The following is a 16,676-nucleotide window of genomic DNA, read 5'->3' as shown; positions in this document are numbered from 1 at the left end:
TTCAAAAGACCAGCGTATGCTATGTTTTAGATGCTTGTCCCCAGCATTGGATTCTGTTATGCTGATGTTAGGGGTAGGCGCTATGTCCAACATCTTATATCATGAAATTAGGAATTTTATATCACAATTACAATATATCACAATATAGTTACATTTCTCTAAAAATAGAAATTGGTTTATATATATTAAATAACCATATTGTAATGCCTATTTTTGAATAATCCAGTCAGTGAATTAAATACTTTATAAATGAAAATTACTAAACTAAACTTTTTATTTGGAACTTGACAAACATAGTCAAAGGACAAACTAACAAACAAATACAATTATTTTTTTTAGTCAACCTTACCATAATGATGAATTTCACATTGTCATATTTCAGTCTGATGTTGTTGTCAAGTCAGTTCATTTGATTTGTATAGCGCCTTTCACAACAAACATTGTTTCAAAGCAGCTTTACAGAAAATTATGCATTAACAGAAAATTAAACTGTAATATCTATGAAGTCTTGGTGTCATCATTGTGTAGTTTGATCAAATAAGATTGTGAATTGTGTTTAAAAATAAGTAATTCAATAATAATTGTATTAATAAGCCCAGTGAGCAAGCTGAAGGCGACTGAGGCAAGAAACACAAAATTCCATAAGATGTTGGTTAATGGAGAAAATAACCTTGGGAGAAACCAGGCTCACTGTGGGGGCAAGTTCCCCTCTGGCTAATATCATGAATATAATGCCAATATAACTTAATTATGTATAGTTCATTCATGGTTTAAAATCATTAAACTAAGTAAGTGTTAAAGGATTAGTTCGCCCCAAAATTAAAATGTTCTGATAATTTACTCACCCTCAGGCCATCCAAGTTGTATCGGAGTTTCTTTCTTCATCAAAACATAATTTAAGATTTTTAGGATTTAATTTCAGGCCTCCTACTTTAAACAATGCAAGTAAATTTCCAAAATGTTTTGACAGTACAAAATGCATTTTTAGGGTGAATCAGAATAATCCACACGAATAAAGTTATTTTGAACCCTAAAGATTTATTATTTTTTAGAAACAAAACAATACTTCTATACTTTTTAACTACTAATATATTCAGATATCGGCCCTTTATTTCTTTCGAAAGTCTGAAATCCTCAGGGGTAAAATGTTCACTGCACACCCTCCAATATTTGAGAGAATGTAGGTGTGTACTGATATCCAGGTTCAGCACGATAAGCCAGAGTTTCAATCACTCATGATCATGTATGCACAGGCCGTGTATTTTCTTTGGGGTTTCTGAAGGTTGAAGCATCAGCATACACATGCCAAATCATAATTTTGAACAATACAAATCTACAGCAAAGACAATTAAACTTTTGTACTCCTTCTTTTGTAAACAATGATGCGCTTCCTGCCTCCTCTTCCACGTGACGCGTGACCTTACCAACGAGATTACACACATTACAGAGATGTATGGAAGCGAATATTTGTAGTTAAAAATATATAAATATTGTTTTGTTTCTAAAAAAAATAATCAATCGCGTTTGGGTTCAGAAGAACTATATTTGTCGACTGGAGTCATGTGGATTATTTTGAGGCATGCTAAGGAGGAGGCCTGGAAATGAAATCCTAAAAATATAAAATTCCATTTTGATGAAGAAAGAAACTCCGATACATCTTGGTTAGCCTGAGTTTGAGTAAATTATCAGCAAATAAAACATTTTTGATGTACTATTTTTTTAAGGGTCAGTGTTTAAACAATAAGATTTTGTAAGAACTATAAGATTAATGACTAATGTCTTTGAAGTTGACATGACTCAAGCGTCCAGATTAGTGCTGCACGATTAATCATATCGCAAGCGCGATGTCAGCCTGTGCGATTACATGATGGCAAATGCTGCAATTTTATTAAATAAATAAGTGCATGTGTGGACGTGACACCCCATTCTCTCTGAGAGCCGTTTGCCCATTTTCTACACCGCTAATGAAAAGATGACCAGTCAGTCTCAGTTTAGGGAGTGACATGTGCGGTCATGTCATGTAAGTTTCCGGTGTGCAGCGTGGAAATCAGGTGAAGATGGACACCGAGCAGACCGACACTGAACTGGTGGCCAGGAAAAATAACACAGCAACACAGATCACAGCTTGGCGATATATCTTTGTTTCATCAATAATTAAAGTTCATATAATACGGGAGCATGCCATGTAAATAAACACAAACTACAAAACTGTTATTCTCTGTGCGGTCAGAGCTACTTCAACCAGTCACAGAAGAGACCCAATCTGAGCGGGAGTCGAGACCGGGAGAGATAATGTTCCACCGGCTGATACGCACTTTGAACCAATTGAAGTTTATTTATTGATCTTGATGGACATCCTCCCAGTAATTCTTTATAATAATCTAGTCTTGAGGTCATGAAAGCATACATTTTTTTTTTTGGCATCAGAAACAGAGAGCGTTTGTAATTTATCAATATTTTTTAGATGGAAGAAGGCTGTTTACAAACATTGGTCATTTGATTTACAAATGACAGATTGGTATCAAATATAACACCCTACATTCTTTGCTGTTGAAGACGATGTAACTGTACACCCATTGTGAGTTAAAAAAATATTTTGGTCCAATAATTAGTTCCTCTGTTTTGTCGAAATTGAGAAGAATAACATTTCTGCCCATTCAATCTTTGATTTCACTGAAACACTCTGCTAATTTTGAGAATTGTGAAATTTCATCAGTTTTGAAGAAATATAAACTTGGGTATCATCGGCATAACAGTGGAAATTTATTCCATGATTTCTGATAATATCTCCCAGGGGAAACATATACAAGGAGAAATGCAGAGGCCCTAAAACTGATCCTTGTGGCACTCCATATTTAACTTTTGTTTAGTTTTTCAATTCCTCATTTACATAGACACAGTAGTAGCAGTCTGCCTAATAGGACCTAAACCATGCTAATGCAACTCCACAAATGCCAACATAATTCTCTAGCCTATGCAAGAGAATGAAGATATAAAAGCACCAGAAGTGAAATGCAGCCACGATCAGCTGATAAGAGCAAGTCATTTGTAACTCTGATAAGTGCAGTCTCTGTACTGTGATGGGGCCTATATCCTGACTGAAATTGTTCATATATACTATTTCTCTGTAGAAATAAACATAGTTGGGAGGACATTAACTTTTCTAGTATTTTCGACATACACGGGAGATTTGAAATCGGTCTATAATTAGCCAGTTCTCCAGGATCCAGTTGTGGCTTCTTAAAAAGCGGTTTGATAACTGCCATTTAAAAGTTTATTGGGACTTAGGATAGCGTGGATTTAATAATTTTAAGAAGAGTTTCTGAGATTACGGGAATGCCTCTTAAGAGCTTAGGTGGTATTGGATGTAACATACATGTGGCTTTTAATGTTTCGATAAGTTTTGTTAGCTCTTCATGACCTATGGTAGCGAAGGATTGAAGTTGCATGTAAGGAAAATTATGAGACACTATTTTCTCAGGTACTATGACAGATGATTGCATAATTCCAATTTTATTATTGATTTATTACAATTTTATCAGTAAATAAATTCATGAAGTCATTATTATTGTGCTGCGAGGGAATTTCTAGTTCAGTTGAGGCTTTATTCCTAACCAATTTAGCCACAGTACTGAATAAACATCTAGGATTGTTGTGGTTATTTTCTGTGAGTTTGCTAAACTATGCTGTCTGTAGCTACTAGGGATGCCACAATTCTCAATATAATATTGAACCTTTGGTATGACATCCACGGTTCAATACACGCTTGTGAATTTAAATCGGATTTGCGTTTAAACAATTTCCAATAAATAAAACAAATAGCAAAATGAGCAAATTCACCAAGAAAATTAGAAATAAGCATTATTAGTTCAAAAGACTTAATCTTATATTCAAACTAGCTTAACCACCAAGCCTCCCTTGGTCAGCTTGCTTTATCAGAAAGATGTTGCTATTTTGTTCAACCACAAAAATGTTTGTCAGCCAACATGTTCTTTATGATTTGTTGGTGAACAACATGGCTATCCTCGTCCATCAGCTGGAAATGAATGCTGGTCTTTTCCGCAGGATTGCTCATGGAACATTCTGCTAACTTTCTATTACACTGATAACTTCATCTGGTTGACAGCGATAAACAGGACTCTCACTTGTTAGTACTAATGGGTAGGGCTGGGCGACTCAGGCAAAATCATTAACATGATGAATATTTTCATATCAGTCGATATCTATAATTATCACGATAAATGTCAAATCATTATTTCTTTTAAGTTTAAAGGCAGTTTTTTTTGCTCCTGAGTGAAAGTTGAAGAAACCAGATGGTTAAATAATCTTTATTGTCAGAACATGACAAACATTTGCCAAACAGCAGAACATTTCACAAATCTGAGTTAGAATATTCAAAACATTTATAATGAAAAAAAAAATCGAGATCATAATATACATGAGTAAAATGAAGTTAAATACTTTTTCAGTTTTTTTTTCTCAACAAAATAAATATTTTAATAGAAAAATTAAGTACTGCTGTGTGAATCTGAACAGACATATGTAATAATATGACATAATATATTAAATCTTTAAATCAACATGTATTTCTGTTTCAAATATTGCTTCATCATGCTTGTAATCATTAAACTTTAAGTTCAAAGGACTAATACAATAAAGTAATTGATTTGAATCTTTTATAATTATTTTCTTGTTATTATCATCGTCATTATTGTTACTACAGCTTTGGCAACGCAGTGTGGGACTTTACGCCAGTAAAGCTATGGAAGTAAAGAATGGAATTGCATTGATTTAACGATGCAAAAAATTCGGCCAAATTGGTGTAATCTAACCATCAATTACTTTTTACAGATATTTGACGCTCATGCTCCTCCCCTCAAGAACGCAGGCTAAAACTTCCCAATAGCCGAGTGTAGTCGATGTCCAAAACACTGAAACCATGTCCATTTGACCATGTTTGAACTGCTATCAGTTGTGATACATACTTTTTGGTCTTCACTCAGTCCCCAGGAGGCGAGTGCCTCAATAATTTCTGGGGCAATAAATTCACCTGTATGGTCTTCAGGAAAGTAAGCCGTTTGGAGGCATTTGCTCTGAAGATACCAGTCTTTGTGTATAAAGTGAATAGTGAGGCTCATATAAGGCTCAGATGTGTGACTAGACCACATATCAGAAATAGAGGCAAAGAGTGGCACAGTTTGCAGCTGCCGCTCTACCATCTCCCTACACTCTGCATCCTGATGGTCATTTTGTTTTTTTGTCGTAAGGCACGGTGCTTGAAAATGATGATACTAAAGTTTGCTGCTGGGTAGTCGCACTGAGTACAGGCCTGGTGCCACTAACAACACTCTTTTGGGACTGTAATTTCTTACTTTCTGCTTATTCTAACGGGTGATGTTTTAAATGATGGAACCGGTTTGTGGTGTTGCCTGCATGGCACGGATCTTTGGCACAGTTTGCAGTGCATGCAATCTGTTTTTTGTCAGATTGTAAATAGCCAAAGTATCTTCAAACTAATGAAATTGAGTGACCTTTCTTGTCGACAATATCTTCGTCCTTCGAACTGGTCATGGGCACTGCATTTTCTTCAGTGTCACTAATTTCTATAATTCCACTCCAACTACAAGCCTGTCAGCTACTGTGTCTGTAAGCAATACCACGTTAGCTCATTTACAGGGATTAAAATGAGCTCTTTGGTTTTTAACATTATTTCAAAGCAATGCAGCAAAGAAAATAATACATAAGTAAAAAAACAAAAAAGTCTAGTCATTTCTAATGGTTGACCGATATATCCCCAAGGCCAATATTGCCCCATATCTTTGCTCTAACTTGGTTCTTTGGTTGTGTTCGTTTGTTCTTGTATCTTTGTTATCACGTTTGTGGCTCATTGTCTCTGTAGTCTGAAATGGTGCATGTTCCTGTCCTGGCTAAAATCATCATGATTGGTGTGGTGTTAAGTGCAATCTTGACTGCTCTTTCCTCCCACATCATGTCCACAGAGTGTTTTTGTTGCTGTGATGTCTGATAGGCCATGAAAAGGTCATGCCAATGATAAGAAACAATGATAAGAAACCTCACTGATTATATACAAGGAACTCCAAGTATGGCTAATCTAGAGGCTGGCTATCAGGGCTGGATGAGCATGATTACTTTCTCTTTCGCTCTCTCTGTTTGTGTCAATCGTTGTGTGGGGGTGGTTTTCCAGTGTGACTCTCAGTAACTCCATGTGGGTCTGCCACAAAAATTCACAGGGCCTGGGACAATGTCCCCGATTGCCCGTGTCCATTTACAGTTGCTTTCCCAACTCTAATCAGTCTGACCGCAAAGACAAAGAGACAAAGTATCAGACACGTTGTTCAGTAGACACTTAGCAATTTCTCCTTTCTCAAATTACTTTTTTTCAACTCCTCCCCTCAGACAAACAAGCTAGTTGCTCTGGTCCATTGGAATGCCCAATTTTCACAATCCAATCAATTACTGATGGATAAAACAAAGGCTTGCCCAAATTTTTTTTTTCTCTTGTCATGTTACAGAAGTAAAATTAGCTATGAATTCCATTACATGTTTAAGAGAGAGAGATCTACTGAGTGGCTTTGAATGTATTTTGGCTGATGGGTTAAACTTTTTCCCTGTTGTGGATAAAAAATTTTAATCAATGAAGAACATACAGCTGAAACTTTACCTAGCTTTGGGTTACCCTCAAGCACATGTGAATATTTCTGACTAGTTTTGTGTGAAACCAGACTAGTTTTGGTTGTTTCGGTAGCAAGTGGGAAAATACTTTCTTTTAATCTTCTTGTTCTTGAGATACACAAGAAATAGGAGTTAAGAAAGTCTTATGAGTCAAGAATTTTTGCAAGGAATCAAAATGTAAAAACATCTGTTTTGTTTGACAGTGTGTTCTGGAATTCCATTAATTTATGTCTAAAAGGCTTTTATCTCAGGCGGTCAGAGAGTTTGCCCTTATAGAACCGCAATATCCTGTTAAATAAATTAAACATTCCGCTGATTCATTCCGCAGATCCCGAGGTGCACTTAACCAAAAGTTAATAATGAGATTTGAATTGCCTAATTCTTGAACAATTATATTTAAGACGCAATATGCAAAGACAGTGCCTCTGGAAAATGGCTTAAATTGAAAACTCATGTCCTGTTTTATTCTGTGGCTCAATCACCATTAGCCTAAGTTTTGTTAAACCTGTGCACCCATTTTCCCCATGTGTTTGACCTCATATTTTATCTGTGTTTTGCAGGGAGTCCCTCCAAAGCTGTGTCCACCATGTCCCTCTCTGTGCGCCCCTCGCGCAGGGTCGTTGCCAGATCCATCACTAGGAGCCAGTCCTTCGCTGGAGTCAACTCCTACGATAAGTCCTACAGGTCGGTTTTAACAGTAGAGATGGGTCGGATATTAGTTTTAATATTTGTAAAAGAGGTGCTTTAATTAGTGTGCTGACATCATGCTTTGCTTTAGCTGTTAGACGGTTTGTATGCTAAAACTCTCTTGGAAAAGATGTGCCTTTTTAAATGAATTCCCTTTAAACACCACAACAGCCATACACATGCAGACAGACATGTCGCAACTCAGTATTTATTTTTTTGGGCACACTAAGATAATTGTGTTAAGATGGTTTGTAAAGTTTTACAAACTTCTTTTAAATTATGTTGTGACAATCACAACAAAATAAGGCATTTTTCAGATGTTAAAAAAAATTATACAGATAATAATATAAAAAATACACTTGTCACACAAGTGATCACCAATTGTTTGATTATTTTTCAGTTTAATCCAATTCAAAGTACTTACATACCCATGACTTGTTTCCAACTATCTGTGCTATCTACTGTTTTCTTGGCTACAACTTCCACTGTTGTAATGAAAAATTCTGTTACAGTTAACTTGTAATATAAATGTTAGTAAGGGTGTAGATGTGTAAAGTCTTATAATTGATGCTAGTGCTGAGCAGGTGTTTCTCTTTCCCTCATTAGTGCTGTTTATGTGCATTATAATGTCGGCGTTGTCAAGACATTTCACATGATGGTTGAACTGCTCCATGGTAATTTAAAATAGCAAATTCTCATGTAAAATTCAGATGGGTCGCATGTGCAACGATATCGATGGAAGCCCAAATTAATCATGCATGTGAGCTGCTCTGCATTTGTCACAAGAGCTCAGATTTTAAGGAGCGCCTGGTTGACGTGCTCACACTGATCATATCGCTGGAGTTTGCATTTCACAGGAAGCCCAGAGCAAAATTTGGCTTCAAAGACCCTGTGCACATCCATGTCCCACATGAAAAGCATATTTTGTGCTCATAAAGTGAATGAATGTAATATGGTTGCTTCATAACCTGATGGAAATGCGTATGGATGAGGCTGACATGAGAGTATTAAAATAAAGTTACATCTTTAAAAAATGTCTATCGATATTTATGCGTTGTATCAATAACATTGGATTGTTGGTGATGAATCGTTACACCCCTACCTATTTATACATGGCTTTCTTAAGACCGATTAGTTGCTTAGTTATTCAGACAAACCAGCGACTTTTTGAAAATATGTATTTTTACACATTCTTATTTAACATACACATTCATGAACAAATGCAACAGACGCATAAACAAAGGACACCAAAAGCAATATTCTCAAACATGCAAGCACACATCCAGTACCGCCCCAATTCAGTTATGGCCGAAGGCAGTCAACATTAAGGGAAGTCACAGCTGAAAGGACGTCCTGTGGGGCCAGCATACATCCTCATGACTGCACGTAGCAGGAATGCATGTCCATTTTTTATTGACTTCAAAGAAACTACACTGCAACAAAATAGGAGACAAATTATAGTGGAAATCTGTGTGGATCTTGCTTTCCCTCCACACAGATTTTCAGGTTTATCCAATATTTTTCTTTCTCGAAATAAGTGTGTATGTGTGTGCTCTGTTGTAAAGGTAAGTATGTGGCTCCATGTTAATTTTTCAGAGGGGCAGAGTGGATCTTGAGTGTTCATGTAGTTTATCTCAAAAGCATGTACAGCTCTCTCCAAACCCCTGCTGTTGAAATTGAGCAGAAACAGAGAAAGCATGAAAAATTAAAGAAGAGCACTATTAGGACAACAGAGAGGAAAACAGAACGAACTGACAGGAAGGATAACAGGAGTAGAGACAGAAACAGAAAGAGAAAGAGAAAAATATTAGAATCAGTAGTTAATAAGCTCGGCAAAGATTTAGACAGCTGATATATTTCGCCATCATTCCTGGTCTTTCTTTTTTTAAACTATTCCTTTAATGAATATTATTCAGTGTATATTATTCAGCAAAAATAAACAATGTTTTTAAAAACAGACTTCCAAATACACCCCTTGTCACCATTCATCAAGCTAACAGATAGGTCTGCCCTAGCTAATATTTTTTAGCGCTGTTGTTGTGCCAGGCTGGACAAGTCGCTCAAAACAAACAGAAATTTATATAGCACCAATTAAACTGTTCACAGTTTTCGAGAAAATTAACCTAAAAATGGCCTGTATCTTAAGCATGTATAGGAGAAAGTATTTTAATACCAAAAAAGTTACACACTTCACCTTTAATCGTGTTGTACTTACCAGCATTTACCTTATACAGCTTTACAAGAGTATATTCTGTCAAAGCACATAACTTTTTCTCACCATTTATTAAGCTGCCTGTTACTTGAATAAACGGTTGCAGCTTGAATCGATCAGCACTGGTGTTATTTTAAAGCACTATTGATTTAAAAAAGAGATTGTTTATGTTTCCCCAGCCAGCCATAGTACCTTGTATCTGATGTATGGTATTATATCTCTCATTTAATGAGTGTAATGATGTGTTTGTAATTTGTATTTTCCCTAGGAACCTCTCTGTGTTCAGCACCCCTGCGTGTTTAAGGAAGACTCCCTCTAGGGCAAGCAGGATGTTCTCACACTCCACTAAATCACCTCCTCCAAAGGTGCCCCAGCCCGAGAGGATGGATGAGGTGTATGAGGCCCTGAAGAGAGGACTGCAGTATGTACACACATGTTCATGTTTGTTTCACTATATTATTGAGGACATCTCATAGATGCTGTGGTATTTATACAGAGGTATTTTCAATACCCTTTACTGTACTTAAATGAATAGTTTACCTTAAAATGCTCTCATCATTTACTCATTCTCATGCTATCCCAGATGTGTATGACTTTCTTCTGCAGAAAGATTTTTAGAAGAATATTGCAGCTCTGTAGGTCCATACAATGCAAGTGAATGGTGACCTAAACTTTGAAGCTCCAAAAAACACATAAAGGCATCATACAAGTAATCCATATGACTCGAGTGGTTAAATCAATGTCTTCTGAAGCGATCCAATTGTTTTTGGATGAGAACAGACCAAAATATAATTCCTTTTTCACTGTACATCTTGCCATTGCATTCTCTCGGCACAATAATGATTTCAAGCTCGATTACACTTCTTGGTGCTTGATGCATGCACAAAGTGCTATGAAGTGTAATCAAGCTTGAAACCATGATTGCTAAGGGGACTACTTTCAAGATGTACAATGAAAAAGGAGTTATATTTTGGTCTGTTCTCACCCAAAACAGATTGGATCGCTTCAGAAGATGTTGATTAAACGACTGGATTCTGATAGATTACTTTTATTTTGCCTTTATGTGTTTTTTCACCATTCACTTGCATTGTATAGACCTTCAGAGCTGAAATATTCTTCTAAAAATCATTGTTTGTGTTCTGCAGAAGAAAGTCATACATCTGGGATGGTATGAGGGTGAGGAAATTAATTTATGGTGAACTATTATCCCTTTAATCCTCACAAATGCCTGTTAACATCAGTAGATTTAAAAAAAAAGATGATTTGGAAGATTTAAGTGAAGACCACTGAAATGTCCTTACAAGTATGTTTTACTACATTAGTGAGAACATAAAAAATATTGGTCCTCAAAAGTCAGTCAAAACTGTATACACACACACACACTTACTTGGTACTTATTAAATGGGACATACAATAGACTTGTATTATTTTTATATAAAGCTAAATATTACTACTACTGACTAACCTTAACCCTAAAAGATAACTTTTGACATTTTTAGAATACAAATATATATATATATATATATATTTGTATTAAAAATATAGAATACATATTCAAAATATATATATATATATATATATATATATATATATATATATATATATATATATATATATATATATATATATATATATATATATATATATATATATATATATATTTATTTTTAATATGAATAATGTTTTCCAAATGAGGATGCCGGCGAATGTCCCCAAAAGAGGTTTTGTCAGATTTATCTTTTGTGGACAATTTTGTCCTTAAACTATAGCGAGGAGCTGGTTTCTTTTATGCTCAGTGCAGTTTTGGGTCAAATGAAACCGGTCTCACTTTTGTTTGTTTGAAGAGGCTTCCTTAAAGAGTAACTAATTTTGTTGGGCAAAACATGACTTAATTTGGAGACACAAGGCAACGTAAGTCATTGCAATTTTGTTGTTTTGTACACCTTCAGCAGCAGGAATATGAGATATTAAATGTTTATAGGATGGAGTTCAGATTGTATGCACCGTACAAACTTTAAATGCATGTACCAGGCATTACAGTTAATTTTGACACATAATTCAGTGGATGTTATCAGTCAATCACACCTCACAGGGAGCTATTGTTTAAAAAAAAAATATGTGACTTGCAGAATACATTAATCACTGAGAGTGAGACAGATACTGTAAGCTGATGTCTGCTGTACATTACAGATCTTACCTGCAGGTCCATCAGATGGAGCTGGACAGTCTGAATAGACAAATGAAAGAATCCAAGAGAAACTCTCGCTTGGTAAGTATACCCGTCTGAGAGAGAATCACATAACAAGTACCAGGCAATGCCAATGTCTGGGCTGTTGAACTGTTTGATTTTAAAATGACATCTATCTGTTGTTCTGATTCAGGGCTTTCTGTATGAACTTGACAAGGTAAGTGGAAACTTCTAAGTTTTCTTCCATCTTACTTGTGTTTAGAATCTGCATATTCTGAAAAGAACTAGTGGGATCTTATTTATTATTATTAAATAGTTACTGGCTATCAAAATCATATTGTGATGGTTATTCTCTTTCCTCTCAGCAAGTGAAAGTGATTGAGAGATTTATGAGACGGCTGGAGTTTCATCTCAGTAAGGTAAGGCTGCCGTTTAACTGAAATATGCAAATTAAATGTTTAAATATGTAAATATTTTAGGGCAGATGACGTTACTTTTTTTGGTTACAATGTAGAATTCCAAGTACATTTGATTTTCATGAATTAAAAGATTGATTGTATTTGTAAAACATGCTTTTTTTTTTAAATATGTTTGAAAAATAAAAATTTAAGATGTGCACACCCACATGATGTATTCAAATTTTAAGGAAACTATGATATTACTTTTACCAAGTCATTTAATCAAAACATTTTTAGAATGAAGAACATTTGCAACGTGTTTTAATAATCTGTGACATCCTCATTTAGGATGCAGAATTATTTTAGTTTTGGTTACATGTTGAATGTTTGTTTTTTATGAAATAATAAGATCTGAGTGTTCATGTAATTATTTAGTTTGTCAAATTTAGGTGAAATATAAATGTGATGATTTATATGTGTGCAGACAACAGGATGTCACACTTGTTAGATATGACTGTATATGCATGTATCTTGGTTCCATAGTTAAAAGAGCACTGCAGGTCTGTTCTTACTCAAATGTTGCATGGCTTTGAAGCCTTGAATGCATTCATGCTTGTACAACCGTATCTAAACAATGACATTTATTTTGTTATTGATATTCACCTACAAGATATACAGCAAAACCCTTCCTCACAAACCCTTATACCACACAACCAAAGATATTTCTCTGCAGTACCCCCACCACATAGACACTCACACACTGCAGGGGACACGGGTCACAAGCAGAGGACAGCTCCAGGGCCTGCTAGCATTCCTCGCTTGTTTGGGGAGCGGTTAAACCCTCTGCTGGACCTGTTGGAGTCTGAACTAACAGCCTAAACTAAGCCAGCTGCACTACAGGACTTCATCTATCCTCCTCTCACTCCTCTACTTCATATCTCCATTTCTTATGTGACTAGTGTATGTTTTATGAGTCAAGAGCACTGCAGGGAGCCAGAGTTCTTTAGTACGGTGAGATATGTAGGGCCTCCTGTTATGGATTTTAAAGGGGAGGTAGGAAAAAAGTAAAATGCCCATATTTTAAATTGAAAGTTCATTCAATATAAAAATCCATCTTCATTTACCCTCTTGTTGTTCTAAACCGGTATAACTCTTTCTTCCATTGGAACAGAAAAGGATATTTTAGGCAGAAATATAGGGACTGACACTCTGTTACCATTTACTTTCATTGGTCTGTATGGAAATGTGGAAGTGAATGGTGACTAAGGCCATCTGTCTCTAACATTCTCTGTGTCCCACTGAATAAAGAAAGTAATATAGGTTTGGAACGACATAAGAGTGAGTAAATGATGACATTTCATTTTTGGGTGAACTATCCCTTTAAGCACCTTTGCTGAGCTGTCATTCCAATGATAGTTCCACCAAACTTCCAGATTCTTCATAGTGATGTTTTCAGTTGTGTATTGTGCTATTGCCTAAAATAAATGTGAATGAAGAGGCATGTTGTTATCAGCTTTGTATAGCAGTGTATATTAGCAGGAGAGGCGCTGTCATAACAACTGTCCCGCTGACTTGTTGCCAGTATGCTGGAACATGCTTGCTGGACGGCTCCTCCTAACAACTTCCAGATGGACAGACAGATGAATATTTTCCCTCTCTTACTTTCTGCCTTTCTGTCTTACATTCCCTCTTTTAGTTACTGCAGGAAACCTTGTAAGGGTTGCAGATTGTGTCCCTCTTGATATCGTCTTCAATCATATTATGTATGTTTGAATGGTGCATATGTGTCCTTGTGCTGTCTGGGTCACACTTGTGTGTTTATCCCATAGCGTGCATGTGTGTATGTCTGTGTGTTTGCCCCAGTATGAGGTACCCTTGCTGTGTTGACTGTTTAATTCTTCACCATACTGCTGCTTCTGCATTGCAGAGGATTTGGATCATCAACATCCTTGGCCTTTTAACACATACGCACGCATGCATGCACATTTCCTTAGCAGTCCAAATGAGGATCAGTCATTGATATAACTGTTGTTATAAGTTAATTTTAATGACAATCATTTAACCCTATCACACACACTAAGTAGTGGTTCAAAAGCAAGATGCAATGCAACGAATAGAACAGAATGCAGGTGAACAGTTCAAGTTCTTTTAATTGACACAGCGTCTAAAAACAAAGTGCTTCTGTGCAATACTCGAGAAAAAAAATGCAAAATTCAGCACAATGGTCAAAGGCGTCCATCTAACGCATGCTTACATTGAAAAATTTTGCACACAGATGCAACAGTGTGTTAAATGTGAACAGCCCCTAAGCATACCTAAACAAAACTTTTTGAACTTTGACAAAAACTAATTTATTAATAATTATTTAATTTATGATTACTTTTTCCAAATGAGGATGTCCCTGAATGTCCCAAAAAGTACGCTTTTGTTAGATAACTTCTGGGGGACAAATTTGTCCACAAACAGTATTTAAGTACGCACAAAAACATTTACATTTTCATAAAGCTCCACTACGGCATCTCTTTTTTGCTTAACATGTTGCGTGGAATAAATGTAACATTCATACTGTTTTTGTTTGGACTTTAGTGCTAGAATCTCTTATTCTGACAATCTTTCACAGTATTTGTTTTTCTCTAAACTTACTTTAGGCTGTCTGTAAGATTGTTGGCATTATGAGGGGATTGAACTGTTTCGTGTCTCCATTGCCGACTTCCATATTTGCAGACCTGCTCGTGGTCCTGTGGACAGATCAATAAAATCTAAATTACTTATATTTGGGACAATAAGGCCCTACAGGAAGAACTTGGGCAATAAAAGACAAAAATTGTGTGTGTGTGTGTATGTGTGTGTGTGTTGGTGGTTAATCAGGTCAGTGTCACCAGCAGTGTTGGATGTTGACTGAACTGCAGCAAACTCATTAAGCCATAAAAATACTGAATGCTACTCAAGACATTCCTTTTCAACATGCATAACGTATGCCTAGTTTCCATCCACTTTTCACACTATTTTATTTTTGACAAAGTGAAGTGAAAATATGTAAAACAAAGTTTGGGAAATTTGCTGTCTTCCTGTTTCCATTCAAATGGCCTTTGATGACGTCATGCCTAAAAAAATACTTTGTCGCATAAGTTTTGGTTTATCGCAAAGGAAGTCTGCCCGTAAGCTGTTTCCATACAGAAATGTGTTTATTGCTAATTGTGTACCTTTCGCCTCCCAGATGTCCCTAATTCCCAAAGTTGTGGTTAAATGGGGAGAGTATTGAGACAATTCATTGAAATTAGCCAGCTTACTGTCATTTTAATTTCTTAAATAAATTCAACCAGAAGATTAGGAATTGCAATCAAAAAGGAACTGTTGCCCTTCTGTAATATTGGTCCTGATGTTGCGCCTATCGCAGATTGCCACCGGTTCTGACCCGAAAGCGAATGTCACGGCCCTGTTCAAGCTGGCAACTTGCGCCAAGTAGTGGGGGAAAATTTCGGTCATAGTATAAGGACCATCCATCGATGTGGATATGTGGTGTGCACAGCTATTAAAGAAAAAACTATGCGGTGTAATATCAGGGTTTAAATATGATACATTTCTGATATTCATTAGGCTATTTTGAACAATCATCTAATCTAAAGCATTGTCATCACAACTGTATTATGTCCCGCATATTTGTCCCACAACTTTTAATGACCAACTGAACTTGATTGCATTATGATGCTAAAATTAATTTGAGATGACAATGTAAAATGTTTCTGAAGAAGCTCAGCAAATGTGATCCAATGTAAAGAGGGTTAGATTTAAAATATTTAAAATGTTAAAATGCTCGTTTTCTGAAAGTGAACTTGGCATTGGACAAATAGTTCTGATATTTTATACTTGAAAAAATTGTAGAACATTCTGAGAATGTCATTTAGCCGACTTTTTTCATCTACAGAACAGGGTAAGGCTAATATAAGTTTGTGTAAAGAAAAGGCATATATATAGGCCTAGGTCTAAAAAAAATACATGTTTTTCCTTTGGTAATTATTTAATTTAATGCTTTTAGTTAATTGATAGAACACAGGTGATTTTTCTGGTATTGTTTCAAAAGTAAGCTAAACAATCATTTTATAGATTTGGGCTATGCTGCATGTTAGTGTTCCAAAAATCACACTTAAGCTTTTCTCCTAGTATTGTGTATTTATTTTTAATTTAAAACATCTTTGTGCACAAAAATTATATGTTTTTTTTTCTGGGCTAATTCCATGACTGCCGTCTATTATTTTGAATGGTGTGGAAAATCAACTTTAATAAATAAACGGATGTCTAAATAAATTGAAATGAATCACAAACAGTGGCCATTCATTTATTCTACGTGCACTTGTCGATGTGCATGATACGAGATATTTGTGTTGGCAGTCCTGGAAGTGTCATGTTTGCAGCATCGGATCTGTTTGCCATTGAGATCAATCCATAATCACGTACAATAAATGGGCTTTCAAGGATGTATACCTTGTCGTTATGATTA

At 35.8% G+C, this 16,676-nt stretch overlaps 1 protein-coding gene across 2 annotated transcripts in view; it reads left to right on the top strand.

The window, feature by feature from the left end:
* LOC127661760 (rho family-interacting cell polarization regulator 1-like) overlaps positions 1–16,676 on the top strand; it is a 95,325-nt gene that overhangs the window by 37,069 nt on the left and 41,580 nt on the right. For both annotated transcript variants that reach the window (XM_052152631.1, XM_052152630.1), the window contains exons 2-6: positions 7,254–7,377; positions 9,861–10,013; positions 11,783–11,861; positions 11,974–11,997; positions 12,146–12,199. In XM_052152631.1, the coding sequence (XP_052008591.1) occupies positions 7,280–7,377; positions 9,861–10,013; positions 11,783–11,861; positions 11,974–11,997; positions 12,146–12,199 (408 nt within the window). In that variant the 5' untranslated portion in view covers positions 7,254–7,279. The remainder of the gene's footprint in view (positions 1–7,253; positions 7,378–9,860; positions 10,014–11,782; positions 11,862–11,973; positions 11,998–12,145; positions 12,200–16,676) is intronic.

This window comes from Xyrauchen texanus, chromosome 21 (assembly GCF_025860055.1).
Source record: "Xyrauchen texanus isolate HMW12.3.18 chromosome 21, RBS_HiC_50CHRs, whole genome shotgun sequence".
Classification (NCBI taxonomy): Eukaryota; Metazoa; Chordata; class Actinopteri; order Cypriniformes; family Catostomidae; genus Xyrauchen; species Xyrauchen texanus.
The sequence above is the reverse complement of the archived record's forward strand: the minus strand, read 5'-3'. Positions and strand labels throughout refer to the sequence as shown.